The 17,133-nt window shown below is 36.4% G+C and overlaps 1 protein-coding gene across 3 annotated transcripts in view; it reads left to right on the forward strand.

Annotated features, from left to right (window-relative positions):
- PALS2 (protein associated with LIN7 2, MAGUK p55 family member) overlaps positions 1–15,937 on the forward strand; it is a 1,432,251-nt gene extending 1,416,314 nt beyond the window's left edge. For all 3 annotated transcript variants that reach the window (XM_044067549.1, XM_044067552.1, XM_044067550.1), the window contains one exon: positions 11,722–15,937. In XM_044067549.1, coding sequence (XP_043923484.1) covers positions 11,722–11,898 — 177 coding nt within the window. In that variant the 3' untranslated portion in view covers positions 11,899–15,937. The remainder of the gene's footprint in view (positions 1–11,721) is intronic.
- The last annotated feature ends 1,196 nt before the right edge of the window (positions 15,938–17,133 follow it).

Raw genomic sequence — 17,133 nt, forward strand, 5'->3', positions numbered from 1 at the left:
AAGGTTTTTCAAAGCCAACCATTCATTTTTACTTAAGTTATAACATTTTTTCTTTTTAGAAAATTCATCAAATGTTACCAAAATTTCTTTGAACAAAACCTTAAAAAATACTGCAACAGCAGGCACATTAATGATAGGTGTGAACTTGTTTTCACTAATAAAATGTGGCACAAATAAGGCCAAAATTTGAATATAATTAATGGCATTACTTTTATTCCTAAATTTTATTTCAACTGCAGATCGACTGGGGTGGTCTATATTTGTTCATGTAATGATATGTGGTATATAGGACAAACCAAACGTATGGTTAGGGTTCATGTCTTGGAACATTTAAAAGACATTAGAAATAATAATCCAGTCAGTCCTGTTGCCAAACATTTTCATGATAGACATGATAAACTCCCCCAATAGTTTGAAATTGTGTGTACTTGGAAAACCCTTCCTTTCTAGAGGGGGTGATATTGTAGCTAAATTATTGGAGTTAGAAACAAGAATGATTTTAAAGTTTAGACCTTAAAGCCCTTTGGTTTGAATCAGGAATTGGGTATATAGTTTTAGTATAAAATTTCATTTTTTATATTTAATATTATATTTGTTTAAGTTAGTTTCAATATTCACACTAATGTATTTATTGAAATTTAAATGGTCACTTTAAATGTTTAAATGTTATTTGGCTTAATTGCTTGACATGCTTATTGATTGATTATCTGCAGCTGTGTCTTGATGAATATATATATTGGTTTAAAGCTTGAATGAATTGTGATCCATGAAGGCGAATTGCAGAGGTACCAGATCGCTGTGAATAAAAGAAAGTGCTGTTTTAGTGCTGGCTATTTGTGTTTTCTATATTTGCTCTTACTAGTGTGTTTTTTGGAATAAAGATTTTATGTCTAGAGTGGCAAGCAAAACATTAGAATCTGAACCATTACTCCACCATTCATATAATTTCTGAAGGAAGTGACCTGTATCTTTAATATAGCTTCTAACATTTGTGAGATGGCAACTTAGCTTATTCTGTAGGTATACCGATAAAGGTTCCGTTATCCACCCTTTTCCAGACACTATAGTTCTCATTGGTGGACTGTCGGGTGCTTTATGGACCTTAGGCAACCCATAAAGTATTGGAATAGTCGGACAGGTCACAGTAAGAAAATTAAAAGTTTCGATGTCTATATCATTCATCAGCTGAAGGTCATAGATACACATTTATTTTGCCAATAATATTATTTACTTCCCTTTCCCCAATAACCTTAAATGTCTGAGTATCAGTCACTAATTCATTCATAGCTGCTATATAATAAGATGTGTCCATTACAACAATGCACCCACACTTATCAGCTTCCTTAATAGTAATATGCTCATTTTGTTGTAATGCCTTCAAGGAAACAGATTCCTCATATGTTAATTTATATTTTTTCTTTCTTTTTTTGCCAGCATCAGGAGATGGGTACTACACTTGTCTCCATCTCGCTGGTTTTATAGTCAGAGGTGGATGTGGTTTCCTTTTCCCTTCCAGAGAAACTCCCATCTTGACTGTGTGAAGTATCCATATCCTGAAAAATATTAACTAAATTCTTGGTTTGTTGCTCCAGGACCAGCAAAGCTTAAAATACCTTTTTTGTTATCTTCAGAAATTCACCAGAATGCTCAGAATTCATTATTTATAGCACCTTTTTTAACAACAAAGTAAAGGAAATAATATTGAGTGCCTGTTCTGCTGTTGAGTCTGTGTAGGCCATGGTAGCTTATGGTCAGTTTCAGGATTTTCTTACCAGATCCTATAGTGAAAAAATCCTTCCTGTGAAGCTTTTTCTGTAGCAGGTGTGTGTGTGTGTGTGTGTGTGTGTGTGTGTGTGTGTGTGTGTGTGTGTGTGTGTGTGTGTGTGTGTGTGTGTGTGTGTGGTCCCTGCTCTTCTCAAGTTTTTCATGCCACCATGAAGTACCACTTTAAGGGTCAGAGTGTAACAAACATTGTTTTGGTGCTTCCATTTTAAAGCATATCTAAGACTCCTGAATCACTTTTTGTTAATGTTTATACATCCAGAATGCAGCAAATCAAAACAGCTACTCATTCCATGTCTTCATTGTGGGTAAGGACTGAGGTCCACAAGGGTGTGAATTTAAACTGCGTGGTTTAAAGCTTCAAATCGATCTGTTACTAACTAAAGGTAATGCATGGTCACTTAGAGAAGTAAATGCAGAAAAAAGTTACAGAAGGAGACGGACATCTCATTAATCTCAAGAACTTAAAGTGGTATTTTCCTTGCTAGAAGCCATACTGAACATAATAAAAGCACTTCTGGAGTAGTCTCAAGCTGCATTCCACACACACAACTTTTCTTGATTTACTGGTCATTTTCCCATTAGTCTCCCATAACTGTGAAGTAAACACCATTGCTTGGTCTGTGTCTTTTGGCTTTTCCAATACATCTTAATCTCATCTTGTGGTACATTGCAGTGGTGGTGGCGTCAACAATATCTGTATTCTTTAAAGATCCTTAGCTTTACCTCATTTTGTAGAAATGGCTGGCTTTGCTGTACATAACTCACCTTACCACAAGTTTTAAAATCGGCTTTAATTTTGGTAGTACTGTCAGTGGATCCATTGCTAGTAACTCGGCGGCAAAACATTATTTCATTGTTTTAACATCCTAATAAAGCTCCCTCATGCTTTAGTGGGACATTAGTTCAGGGTATTTAAATTTGTCATTGAGTCTGCATCTTTATATACTTCCTGGCACAGCAGTTTTATAACTGTGATGTAATCAGTCTCAACATTCAGATCATTATCTTTTTGTTTGAAGAGTTAGCTTGGTCCAAGACATCCATTTTCTCAATAAAGACTACTATTTAGAGTCAGCAGTACCTGAAAGAGGTACTACAGACCCTTCTAGATGAGCCAGTGTCACTAATTGCAAAGAGGTAAAGACCATCACCGATGAAGTCGCTGGAATTTTTTTGATGCTCCAAAGCCATTCTTTAAAAAAAAAAAAAAAATGCTGATAAGAACCATTCGCCATACCTAGTCTGTATATTTTCGTGCCTTCTGGATGGACTGCAGAGCTTTCTTATCTATCAATTTATTCCGTTGTTTTTCTTCCACGCAACATAAGAATTGCCTCACTTGCCATGCAGCTGTTTTCCTACCTTTTCTTCAAGGAGCCTGCTCCAATTATTCATCACCTTTTTCAGTAAGAAGCAACTGGTACATCCATTTTTCAGGTTGGTATAAACAGCTGATGATGTGGCTATGACATCATTAGTGTAAACTTCAGGCATTCTCTTTCTGGTAATGTCTTGAAAGAGCATGCTTAACTCACCACACAACCTTTCTGTGACGATGCCAAGGGACAACTTTCGATGTGCCTTTATACCAAAGCTGCTTTTTGGCAGGCTTCTCAAAAAACTTTGTTTTAATCATCACACCTAACTCTATCCAATGGCAAATTGGAAAGAAATATACCATTCTTTTATCTGCACGTTTTCCAGTTAAATCATAGTCCCTTCTATTAGTTAGATAAAACAACAACAGTTTAAGCAGAAGAGACAGTAAACTGAAAAGCAACAAGCTGGGAAATTGGAGAGTAGCAGCGTCAAGGACCTACCCATCAAGACAGATTCTTTGGCAACAGACAGTGACAGTCTTGACCATTATCTCATCCAGCCAGCATCCCAGTCCTCAATGGGGAAAATTAGTGCATTTTACAACCCGTTGGTTTCACATAACAAATAACTGAATTAGATGGCCAGATGAGTAACGTGAGCAGGGTACATGTCAGCACAGTGCCTCTGTTTCATTGTTTGCATGTTCTTTCTGCAGTTTCATTGTTTGCATGTTCTTTCTGCATGGGGTTTCACTGAGTACTCTGGTTTCTTCACATAGAATTCTATGCAGTTGCAGCCCCTGATCCCATTGCCAAAATAGTAGAGTAGGTTCATCTGGTTTAACTTTTAATATAAACATGCTGGACAGCAGAGCAGTACAACTAGTAACTTTAGCAGAACAGAGAAAGGAGTTTTATTCAGAATGCTTGGTAGGACCAGAAGAGGATGGGAGGGGAAATCCATTCTAGATCTTTTCAAACTCAAACCAGTATATTAAAAAAATGTATTTTCTGTGTTGAAATGTGATGCATTTTAGTAACTGTGGACATCTGTTATGTGATACCTCCCTGAACATCCCAATGCATAAAGCTTACAATAATTTTTCAGTTTTCGTGGTGGGGGGATTGTTACTATTTCACCTCCTTGTTATTTGGCCTTTCTTTTGCTCCCAGGGTATTTGCTAAATGTCTAATTCTATTGTTTGCTTATACTAAACTCAAAAAAGTTGACATTGATCCTTATCTGTATGACTACCTGATTGTAGCTGAGGCCACCCTTCAAAGTCTATTCCTTGTGGTGCAGCAAACATTTCAGCATGTCCAAGTCTGTCTAAAAAAAAAAAAGTTAAAATCATACCTGTCTCCTTCCTAGATGCAGATATTCTCAGGTGCAATCAACAAATTAAAACTGAACCTGTGTCTTTCCTATTCAAGTAGATTCTTAGACAGTCCTGGATGCAAAATTCTCCATGATAGCCCTACCTTAGAATCAGGTGCAACTTGTGATGGATTTTTTTCTTTATAATTCAATCCAGAAAATCTTAATAGTAATGATTTTCTTTAAAGCAGTTTGTTACACGCCCTGCTTTTTTCCCCTGATGTTCCCAAGTTCAGAACTATACCTGAGAAAGGTTAGTCTGTGGAATCAGTTTTCTTAGTTTCTGGAACATATTCTTCCAGTAATACCATTACAGCAGCATGTAAGATCTTAGGTGGCTATGGAACCACTAACCTTTTATCCTCCAAATTTTTTGTGTCTTCTGAAAGTGGGTGAATGTCCCATCACTAGAAGATCATGTATATTTTAATGCTCAGTCCCATCACCAGAAAGTCATCTGTCTGGATACTTGCAACTTTTCCTTTTGGTGTTAATATCTGAAACTCGGATCCAGTTTCAAGCTTAGTTCCACTGCTCTTGCAGTGTTGTTCAACTTATGAAATGGCTAGGCCAAACTAGCATTAAACAAAGCGCATCTGTGTGTCATTGTGGCATATGTATGGTGTGTCACCCTGTGTCTTGTCTTGCTGCTGTATGGTTCTTGAAATGGGAATTATTCATCTGAGGCCTCTTGGTCATCCTGTTTCATCTGCCTAGGCCTTCAATTTTGAGACTGAAAAAAATAACTGCATCATTCTGAACTTGTTAATTCAGCATACCTAATTTATCATGGAATATGTTTTTCTTCGTAGCAGTTGCACAGTCAGAATTTCAGGACTGTATACCTTGATGTGTAAGGTACTTTACACAGTTTTACAAAAAGCAGGAGCATATGTGAAAACTAGTTCCTCCTTTTTGCCTAGGATGGTCTGTAAACTCTATTTGAACTAAAGTGTTCAGCTAACAGTTTTCTTTCTAAACAGGGTTACAGAGATGAAATTATCTTTTATACATTGGATGTGCAGAGACTGACTCAGATGTCATACAGAATGGACTAAATCACTTTGGCAGTATGATCAGCTGTTTACTTTTGTGACAGGAAGTCAGGGTTGCTGACTCACTTAACAGAACTTTCCAAGTTTTTAATAGAGAGATAGGGGGAGGTAGGGCCAGCTGCACTAAGACTGTAGCTGTCACTGCAGCCTTGTTCAGATGTGAAAATTTCATGATAGCAAAAATGAGGGGCTTCAATGTACTGTTTTGGAAAAAATACGCTTGTCTTGTTTTGACACTTGTAATATAAAACACTATTTGTTATCTAAGGAAGCTATCTGTATTTTAAAATTTGATACTTTGTACCATCATGGGTTAAATGAAGAATTCAACTGGAGGGTGTTAATCTAATTGTTTTTATTAATTGTTTAATTAGTTTTTGATTAATATATATGTACTGTGTATTTTATAAGTTCTTTACTCCTTGAAGGCTAAGGCCGAGACGTCAGAGGAATAAAGTGTGTCTGCATTTTATTTGTGGATTACTTTGTGGTTGTTTTTCCTTTGCTGCTTGTTGCTACATTTGGTTCCATGGCTAGTGATCCACAATTGCATCTACCGCGTATTTTTCGAGACAATGTGGATGGTACTCAGAGGTCTCTTGATAATTTTCTTACCAACTCTGCGGACCGCCTGGAGCGCGGTTCCATTCAGAGAAATGTGGTTGGGAGTGTACTTACAACTTGGGAGAAATGGGAAGAAGATAGGAATAAACACCATCCAAATCCCTTTAATAATGTAGGTCGGACGTTACCTGTGTCTCTTAATCCTGAAAACAAGTCTGCTTTTGAAGAATTGGAAAGATATATGTGGAAAGAAACTGCTACATTTTTTAATCTTTCTGGCTTACAGAAATATGCTGATTTGGACATTACACCTCGTGGATTGAGGGCGTATAAGGATCCATCCACTCCATTTGATTTAAAAAAAGATACTGATATTGCCTTTCATAAACGTTGGGTAGCAGCTGCACATAAATGTGCTTCCGAATGGGTCCAAATACTTATTGAATGGGACAGAGTAAAACAGAAGAAACTGGGTGCTGAAATTAAAAAACTGTGTGAGAATCTCTTGACATGTACTTCTACCCCTATAGTAGATGATTTTTTGTGTAACATTAATATCAAATTGAAAGAATATGAAACTTTGTTATTAGAAAGAAAGAAAGGGAAATTACTTAGAGATTTACGTGATTATGAAAACGGCAAGGCTTTTCTTTCAAGAGCCAATAGAAAGAAGCCATGTAATCGCGTTCGTTTTCAAAATCATGATAGGGATGTGCGGAATTACAACTCGTCCTATTCAGCCTCAGAAGGCTTTAATACATCTTATGAAGAGGAGGGGGGCTTAAATTCTGAATTCCCTGTATTGCCAGCTGCACAATACTCTCATCGGTTTCAACAGACTTTTCGTGGCGAAAATGTCAATTTCAAGGGAGGTCAACAGGGGAGAAAACGTCAACGAGAAGCACAGGCACCAGCACAGAAGGAACAGTATCCGCATGGGGGTTACAAGAGAGGTAAATGGTAGTTGCCTTTCTGTACCTTCCATGCAAAATTATGTCATTAATCTTTCTGGTTACTCGTTTTCTGAGCTTGAACTCTCAGTTCTTAATTGTGGACTTAAGTTTATTCCTACAGTCGTTTCACGACTGTATTATATTAAAAGTGATGTTTTTAGGTTTTGTAGAAAACTGCACTTAAAAAGTTTTTTTCGTAATGCAAATGTGGATATGAATGAAGTTTCATCTATTGACAGCCTTGTTTCATCTATGGATAGTTTTCATACCTGTGATTCCGACAACATATATAATGTTATTATAAGTTGGATACTGAATGTATTAAATCAAAAAGTAACTTTATGCCTTCAGTTTTGAATAATAATGTTACACATTTTACCAATTTATTGAATTTTTCTATTGAACGTGCACATAATGAGTTTTTGAAATGTAAGTCTGATATTCATTATAATTTAACCCAGAAGGAATGGAAGGCTCTATTAATGTTAAGTAAAATGAAGGAAATTGTATTTAAACCTTCTGATAAAGGCAATAAATTGGTTGTTATGCATTTTTCACAATATCCTAAAATGTATGAGGAGCATTTGAATAATGATAATGTTTATTTGAAGGTGGAATTTACTATGTATAGTGACTCGGTTTCTGAGTATATTGAATTAATGAATAAGGGTGAGAGATTGGGTTATTTTTCAGACGTAGATGTTAAAAAAAAGTTTAATATAGAAGGTTGCAGAATGGCCCTGTTTTATTGTTTACCAAAAATACACAAAAGTTTAGTATCGCCCCCTGGGAGACCCATTGTTTCTGGGTGTAATTATTTTTTACATAATATAGGACTTTTTTTACACAGTTTTTTGTTACCAACAGTTAGAACTTTACCTTCTTATATTTGTGATGTTTTTGACTTTTTGAATAAAATTAAGGATGTTGAGTGGAATGATAGTATGTACTGGCTAACCCTTGATGTTAAGAGCTTATATACAAACATAAGCCATGAATTTGGCATGGAGGCCCTAAGGTTTTTTTTTGGGTGATTACCCAGTTACAGAATATATCAGATAACTTATTTATTTTTGTTTAACACATAATTTTTTTGAGTTTAACAATAGCCTCTATAGACAAAAACAAGGTACAGCCATGGGGGGCAGCTTTTGCCCCCATTTATGCAAATTTGGCTATGGGCCTTTTTGAGTCTGAGTATTTATATAGAAATTATTTTTTTGTAAATATGTTATTAGATACTATAGGTTTATAGATGATTTAATTTTTCTTGTTCAGGGTGGTGAGGCTTTTGTTAATTTTATTTTAGAATTACATAATAATAGATTTTCGTTAGAATTTGATGGTTTTAAAATGGGTGTGAATATTTCTTTTTTGGATGTTGTGTTGAATATTAAGGATGGTAATAGATTGGAAACATCAGTTAATAGAAAATTTGATGAAGGTACTCAATATGTCCATGGGGGGGGGGGGGGTTGTCATCCCCCTCATACACTAGAAGCTTTACCATATGGTGAAATGTTGCAGGTGTCTAGATTATGTAATGTTGAATCTATTCTCAAGCGGGAATTAGATACAACTATTGGGATGTTTAAACAGAGAGGGTATAGTGATGAATTGGTTCAGAGAAGTTATGAAAGGTTGTTTAATATAGGTGTTAGGAGAATAAGTAATAATATACATAAAAAATATACTTCAACACCTAGTTTGGAAATTAATAAACAGTATGAGATTTTGTATTTTGTTACCACATATGGCAACTTTAGTGCTGAATTGGTCAGGTTGGTCAAATATTATTGGGATTATTTTGTTTCACTTAATAATGTGGCTTTATGGTTAGATGGTAGATTGAAATTTTCTTACAAGAGAGGTAGGAATATCCAAAATTTTTTGGTGAATAGTAAATTTTCCTTGCCCTCTGTAAGTCTTGAATGTAATATACTCCCTAGTGGTACTTTTAAGTGTGGCAAATGTAGAGCATGTAACTTTGTAGTTAATAGTTTCCCTTATATAAATAATGTTATTTTTAATACATGTAACCATTTTACTTGTAATTCTGAAGGTGTGATTTATGCACTTAGATGCCCATGTAATAAATTTTACATTGGGGAAACCAAAAGGGCATTTAAGTTGAGGTTAATGGAACATGCTAGGGATATTATTAATAAGAAAGAGGAAAGCTCTGTGGCTATGCATTTTAAAAAATTTCATGATAGCAAAAATGAGGGGCTTCAAGGTACTGTTTTGGAAAAAATAAGCTTGTCTTGTTTTGACACTTGTAATATAAAATACTATTTGTTATCTAAGGAAGCTATCTATATTTTAAAATTTGATACTTTGTACCCTCATGGGTTAAATGAAGAATTAAACTGGAGGGTGTTAATCTAATTGTTTTTATTAATTGTTTAATTAGTTTTTGATTAATATATATGTACTGTGTATTTTGTAAGTTCTTTACTCATTGAAGGCTAAGGCAGAGACGTCAGAGGAATAAAGTGTGTCTGCATTTTATTTGTGGATTACTTTGTGGTTGTTTTTCCTTTGCTGCTTGTTGCTACTTTGTTGCTACATTTTGTTCAGATGTGTGCCCTGACAGTTGGAAGCTGCCATTGGACAACCATTTGCACATTCTGTAAGTATTTCAACCTGTATTTCCAGTGGAAAGGCAGAGCAGGACTTGTTTATCTGTCCTGTATTGTAGACCACCATTTTATGGGACTTAAATGTGCATTACTTAGTGCTCTGCTGCATGTTTGGATAATTCCTGCATTAGTGAACCCTATGATGAGCATAATGCAGTTAAGTATGCTTACCATAGTGTTTGACAAGTTTGTTTATGCAGGGCAGGTGCTTTTTTCATATAAACCCTGCGTTGTCACACGTGGGTGTGGTGTTTCATTTTTATGGTTATATCATTAGTAGTTTTACACACACATCTAACCTGTACTGTGTTTGATTATTGCACCAAGTTTAACCTGCAACGTTAACCTGTACTGTGTTTGATTATTGCACCAAGTTTAACCTGCAACGTGTTGGTTTGTTTATCCCCCCATTAGATTTATATCTGAGAGACTATAGGTAGTGTTAGTTACAGTCATATCAAATATTTATACTTTGTTTGTTTGTTTCTTGTTTGCATGGTTTGTTTCTTTTTGGCTTTTCTAAGATCATTTGTTGGTGCAGTGTCTGCTTGTCTCTGGCTTGGGCTGCAGAGTAGAATAGAGAAAGGTACTTGTTGCACTCTGCTACGTAGCTAGGTTCCTTGTAATGTTCATGGCTGAGTACAACATTCTTGCATGTCTGTAGGCTTTTTCAACTGTGAAAAAGTCATTTTGGGACATTAAGAATCACCTCTTCGAAACACCTGTACTATTGTACAGTTCCCACAGCAGTAATGCTGTTATTCAGGACCGTAGCTGGCTCATCTAACTGCTTTGCTATCTGGCAACCCTCAACTGTAAGTTGAAAAAACAAAAAAAAGGTCCGGTCCAATTTCTGACCTACCTCTCATTAGCCAGGTCAGTTCTTCCCTAAGCTTTGCTTCATTTGTAGCTGGTAGCTTGCTACACCTAAACCACACACAAAGTGCTGAAGCAAGTGTTGCTTCCGTCTTTATAGACTGCAAAATCAGTTTTAGACTTCATTCATGTACCTGCTTTGCTTGTACATAAGTATATACAGGTACTTCACTGTCATCAGATAGGCATCTGGCAGTTCCACTCCCTAACACCTTGTGCCCGAAGCGGCTGTCCCTTTCAGCCCACTCCAGCTGTGCTTCTGCTGTTATTCACACTTAGTCTCTTGTAACTCTGTTTTTTAATTATTTCAGTCTGAGTGCTGTTGCAGAAGACTGAATTTAGAACTATTGCCCCTTGAAATAGGTATTTCATACTGCAAGTAAGCAAGCAATATTATAGACATATAGTTTGGTATTATAGGTCAAGTGTAATCTGTGATTGAATGGAAAGAATGCATCTGCCATAACAATAATGGCAATCTGCCAAAATGGGCAGCCATCAGTTCCCCCAGTGTTGATGATGGGATGATTTCTAAAGGAATCTGTGATACAGCCAGACTTCCAGAGATGACATACACTGGCGTAGAATCCCAGGAATATGATTTATTAAGGTAGGTACTTTTGAGGAGGATTGTGAGTGCTGCTAATACAAAGAGGAAAATCCTGTACCAAAACTAGTGTATAAAGTTAACCATAAGATCTTGTGGTAAACAAAAAATAATAGATAAGTAATAAACTTGTGGTCAGCTGTAGCTCCTTGCATGTGTTTTTGTATCTGTTGATTAATGGTTGGACGGGGGGGGTGGATGCAAGGCCACAAGGGTGATCAGAATGTGCTTCATTTCTTGCATACTGCTAGCTTAAAGGATATTTGTGTGGTTGTGATACTTGATGGGGCTGTTTTATTTCAAAAAGGTCTCCTGCAAAACATTCCTCACTTCGATTCTGTTGCATACTTTGCTTTGTATGTGGTTGTGTCTGTAGTCATGCTCATGTATTTGTACGTACAAATGCTTGGCACAGTGGTAAAATGTGATGAGCATGTGTTTGCAGTCAGGATTACCTTTCCACAGCTGAAGTGGTAAAAGTCATTCTTCTGATCACCATAAACTGTGTTTCATTCATTGACTTTCTGTATTCTATCCCACAGGACACCGATTTGAAAAAGACTGTTGATGAAAGTGCTCGAATTCAAAGAGCGTACAGTCACTATTTTGATCTGACGATTGTAAATGATAATCTAGATAAAGCCTTTGAAAAACTACAGACTGCGGTTGAGAAACTCAGTGTGGAATCACAGTGGGTCCCAGTTAGTTGGGTTTACTGACAGATCACTTGAAAATTTCACGTCCTACTTAATAGCAACTATAAAAACAGACATTGTTTTACAAAGACTGCTTGCAGACGAGAGCTGAATCCACAGCATTCACTGCTTTTGTATTTCTGTAAGTAGAGTCATAAGGTACTACACTAATTATTATGACCTTTTGTATTAAAATATATACAGGAAAGTGTACTTAAATGTAATTTATTTTAATTTTTCTAACTTTTTACAAACAATATTTCTATTCATGTCACATGAAGGTGTTACACTGATACAAATATTAAGTAATACTTAATGCTTGGTTGGTAACTTTATTTTTTCATGTGAAATTTTTCTGTGCGCAATTTATAACATTTACAGTACATTCTGACTTAACTTTTCATTGCAAGAAAGGATACTTGAAATGTTTAATTTTTTAATTACGATACTGTGTATAATGTCAAACTGAAGTTTCACTTGTTTGCATCAAAGCAAAAGAAAAAAAAATAATTGTGCACACGATTGTAAAGCTGGTCTTCGGTAATATGAAACATCATTGGAACCCAAGACTGCCATCAGTATTTCATTGACTGTCTGTTGTCGTTTTGGTTAACAAAAGTGTTCTGAGCTACTGCAGAGCTGTTTTGACCGTCATCATTTTCAAGAGAACCAGTAAAAGATCTGCTGTTTTAGCTGCTTTATATTTGTTTTATGCCATATTTAGATAATACATGGAGTGAAATGTAAGAAAAAAGAACCACCCTGAAAAGATTTATTTTTTGCTCTGCCCAATGAGTATACTTGGATAAAAATTAATATTTTACGATATAAACTATTTCAGTGTTTGTATGTTAAGCCATTTGTGATTTTAGTTTTTGCAACATGTATTTTTTAATATGAGACTGTGAGTGTAATGGTGTTGAATTTATTTAATTGTGATATATATATATATATATATTTTGTTGCTGTGTGAGTAGTTAAGTCAGCACTTGCATCCTTCATTGAACAAGCTGCATATTGTCTAATTGGCAATCTGACATATTACCGGTGTCACTTATATTTTTCTCTTTGTACAAGTGTGCATTTTTGTGTAGTAAAAATAGGTTGTTTGTGTCACGGTAAATGTACTTGTTTACAATTTTTCAGAGTAGTTTAAGTGATCCGCTGTAGAAAATAGTGAACATATGAAACTAGTGGGAATATCTCAAAGGCTCTTTAGTCAGAATGACAGATATCCAGTGAAAATGAGACTGTTTAAAGTCATAGTGAATACAGATAAACTGGGTCAGATGTTGTGCTAAAAGAGAAAAACACAAGTGATTATATAGATAATTAATGATTAACAGTTTTGGCCTGGTAAATGGTGGGTTTTTCCACCTGCTTAGTGAGAAGTTCAACATAAATGGCAGAAATTCTGAGCAGCACTTAATGCTTAACTACTCACTTCCTTGTTCAGTGGTAGATCCTTTCTTCTTATTGGTAACTGTAGTATAGGAACCAGAGAAATGAATTTTAAAAATATTTATTTATTATGTTGTGTCACCAAAGAGCTCTAAACCTCGAACCCAATGCCATGCAATGGCTATGTTTGTGCCACATGTAGAATTCTCTTTGGTTGGAGATTGTTCTGAAACTGAAACAGCTGGCAGTCAGCAGATCAAACAACGAAAGCCAACTTTCAAGTAACAGACCGCTTTAATGAGTTTGTTTAAGCTGCTGTGCGTGCTGTTGAATGAGCCAAAAACTGGAGCCAAATGTGGCACAAAGATGGTTTTGAGATGCCACTATTTACACATACTATATTTCAAGAATTGGACTGCAGATGCATGGTATCCTTAAGGCCTGTTTCACATTTAAGCAGCACTTTTGCAATTCTCATTGATGCCTTTACTGATTGCTGACAAATTACATATCATTGGTAGCACTTACCAATAGTACAGTATTTGAGTGTGTTACAGCTATAGTATACAGAGAATGCTGGTGCACTCAGAGAGGTAACCAGCTGTGTTTAACTTATCAGTATTTATAACTAGTTTGCCAAAGGAAGGGGGCTACTTAGTTTACCAAGACTGGAGAGTAGAAGAGGCCTAGTAAGGTCATCTCTACAGGCAATCCCAGAGTAACAGAGTCAAAGTTTTAGTTTAAGGGCCTCTGACAGTATTGGAACAATTTTAAATAATTCTGTTATGCTGGTGCAGCTCAGTTTGTATTTCATATTTTTAATTTTTTCTGGAACTGTTATTTTATTTTGACTGACATTCATATAGTTATGTTGCTTGTCTGCACCTTACATCTGTTTGACATGAAAGTTTATTGTGGGTATAATTATAATGTAGTGCACGGAGCACCCCAATTACACTCAAACAAAAAAAAAAAATCTGACAAATTGCATCATGGTTCAGCACTGCTGTAGCACAAGACCCAACCTTAACAACACTTAGAGTAGTGCTTAATGATTGTTATGCATCCCTACATGTTGTTAAGGTTGGGCCTGCACTAAAAAATAACGCTGAACAGTAAATAACAGCAGGTAGAAACAGTTTAATTTCAACTCCCGTTTTTACCTTCTGCCTGCCAGTCTGCACAGGGCATTTTGAATTAAACATCTTCCCTTACATAGGGAAAACATAAGGATGTCAACCACTACCCCCACTGCTTTACTGACACAATACATTGTTTTTTTATTTTGATTTCGTTTTTTTGTTTAACCATACTTTTGACTAATTTGTAGTACATCGAGATGCTAAATCTCCACACAGTACAAAGAATTCTGATTAGATCTCCGATCATAACTACGTGTGTTTTTGACATGCATGCTGAGAAATTAGCTTTGCTGTCAAGGTAAATTTCTTGACAGACATGTCTCGAGCACAATAAGTGGGATACAATTGGCAGCCCGACCATAATCCTCTATGGGACTGAATTTGGTGGCATGTAAAGATGTGCACAGAACTGATGAGCTTTTTTTGATGATCTCATCTCAGTATAGAAATGATTACTAATAATGAAACAAAGAATAAAATGTTACCTTTAAAAAAAATGTTTCAATTGCTTTATTTTTAGTATTGTATCAGTAGTAGTAGTAGTATCATGTCTGTTTTGACATTTGCCTTCATAGTTTAGTCTTAATTATAGCCCTTGGCAAAGGGATAGTCATTTGTCTCTAGCTTTTCCTTAGCAGTAGATCCCTTCATGAATGATCTTGCCAGAATAGCAGTTCTAACATGGCAGAGGGCTGACTGTCCCCCTCCAGCTAGGAGCTATCCAGGTCTCTCTGACACTAACCAAGCCAGCAGTCCTTGTTGGAGTTACTTTACTTACTGCTTTTCTTTCTGAGAATTTACAGCTGTATGTTGTTTGGATATCATTTTGTATTTTACCTAGTACGTATAAAATATAGACACATCACAACTGTCTTACTTTAGCAGGGAATCTGTGTTTAAAGTCAGCTGAGAAACGAACATGTATGTAGGATTTGAAGTGTTTTGTTCTGTTCATCTCAAGACTTGAAGGCTTGTCATACTCTTGTGTTGCTTGTCAGCAAGGAAAAATTAATGTTGCTTCGTACGCTTAGTGATGGCAGTTTCTTTTTGTCTGCACGGCAATGTGAATTGGAAGTTCTGTTTGTTTTTATGTTTGAGTATTTGTTAGTGCTTGATATGTATATATTGCTTTCTTTTTTTTTTTTACTCATGCGTGTTGACAGTTTTCTGTGCTTAAATTGAACTCAACTTTGTAGTGAATCTGAGATGTGTGGTGTTTTTGCGGCTTCTGACACTTGGTCTAAGCTAGACATCACGTCTTCTCCCACTTGTGAGGTTCATTTATGTATGCGATATTTCAGCTGTGTCAGAAGTAAGTAAAGTTAAATTCTTGAAAGTGTCTTAATTTCTGTCCTTATGGAATCCCTTAACGCGTGGAAGTTAGGCTGGGTGCTTGGGATTTTCTAAGAGACTTTTTGTGAAGTAACTGCATACAGAATAATACTCCAGTTATAAACGATCTCTCCCGTTCAATTCTTGGCGTGGCTTGGGAGTGCCTTCTGTGTGGAGTCTGCATGTCCTCCCCGCGGTTGGGTAGTGTTCGAAAGACATGCATGCGTAAATGGGCGTGCCTTCATTGAAGGTTGGGCGTCGAGCTGGCACCTCAGCGTTTCGTAAAAATCTACTGCCAATCATGAGCGGACCGGAGTTCCGCTGTGGCAATCCCTTACCGGGAAAAAGCCGAAAGACCAACAACAACATAAACTATATTGTGTACAACCATGTTTGAGTTTGATTAACAAACTTATGTTAACATTTATTTTATTGGGAACCAAATTTCATTACAGTTTTCTATTAAAACACCTCTCCCCACCTGAACCCATACAGTGCTGACCAAGTTAAATAATTCTAAGTAAACTTAGAAGACCAAGGTGAAAAAAATTGTTCTCCAGTGTTTGTGCTTTCTTCAAAACAATGTTTGAGCATTTTGTCTAGATACTGAAGCAGTTTAGCGGTAGCGTTGTTGCCTCATAGCAAGAGGTTCTCTTGTTCGATTCACGGCTGGAGTGCCTTCTGTGTGGATTCTGCACAGCGGTCGAGTGGCCTCCGAAAGACATGCATGAATGGGCGTGCCTTCGCTGAAGGTTGGGCATCGGGCTGGCAACTCGGCACCATAAAAAATCTACTGCCGATCATTAGCGGACCGGAGTTCCGCTGTGGTAACCCCTAACCTGGAAAAGCCGAAAAGACACACAAACTGAAGCAGTTTCTGTAGAAAATGAAATGCTTTATAAACTTTTTATAACTCGTTTGGTTGTTCTTTTGATACGTTCAGTGGAAAATCAGGAAGCTTTAATGAGGGTGGCCTAATGGTTAAGGTGTTTGCCTTACAAACACAAGGTGCAGGGTTTGAGTCTCACAAGGGATAATTGGCTAAGCTTAAAATGGCTCACAAGGGCAGTTAGCTTAGTACTAATCTAATCTATGAATCTACGAAGGTAGCATTTTAGGCAACCACATGTGATATCTTAAGGCATTTAAGAGTTTTAAAATGTAGTTTCTTGTGTCTAAACAGTTTAATCAGTGGATTGCCTATCTTTGATCTTCAGGATGACTTAGCTGCAGCCAAGAGTGAGCAGAAGCAAATTTTAAGTATTTCTGCCTCTGTTGATCTAGTATTAGAGTGTGGTGCTTATAACAAAAAGATGTATCCAGCACCATGTCATTGAGGGCTCACCGTTACTGATGTTATTGAACTAAGGTGCCCAGTTTATGA

The sequence above is a fragment of the Protopterus annectens genome, chromosome 3.part1, assembly GCF_019279795.1.
Source record: "Protopterus annectens isolate FY-2018-M chromosome 3.part1, PAN1.0, whole genome shotgun sequence".
In the NCBI taxonomy this organism is placed as follows: domain Eukaryota; kingdom Metazoa; phylum Chordata; order Ceratodontiformes; family Protopteridae; genus Protopterus; species Protopterus annectens.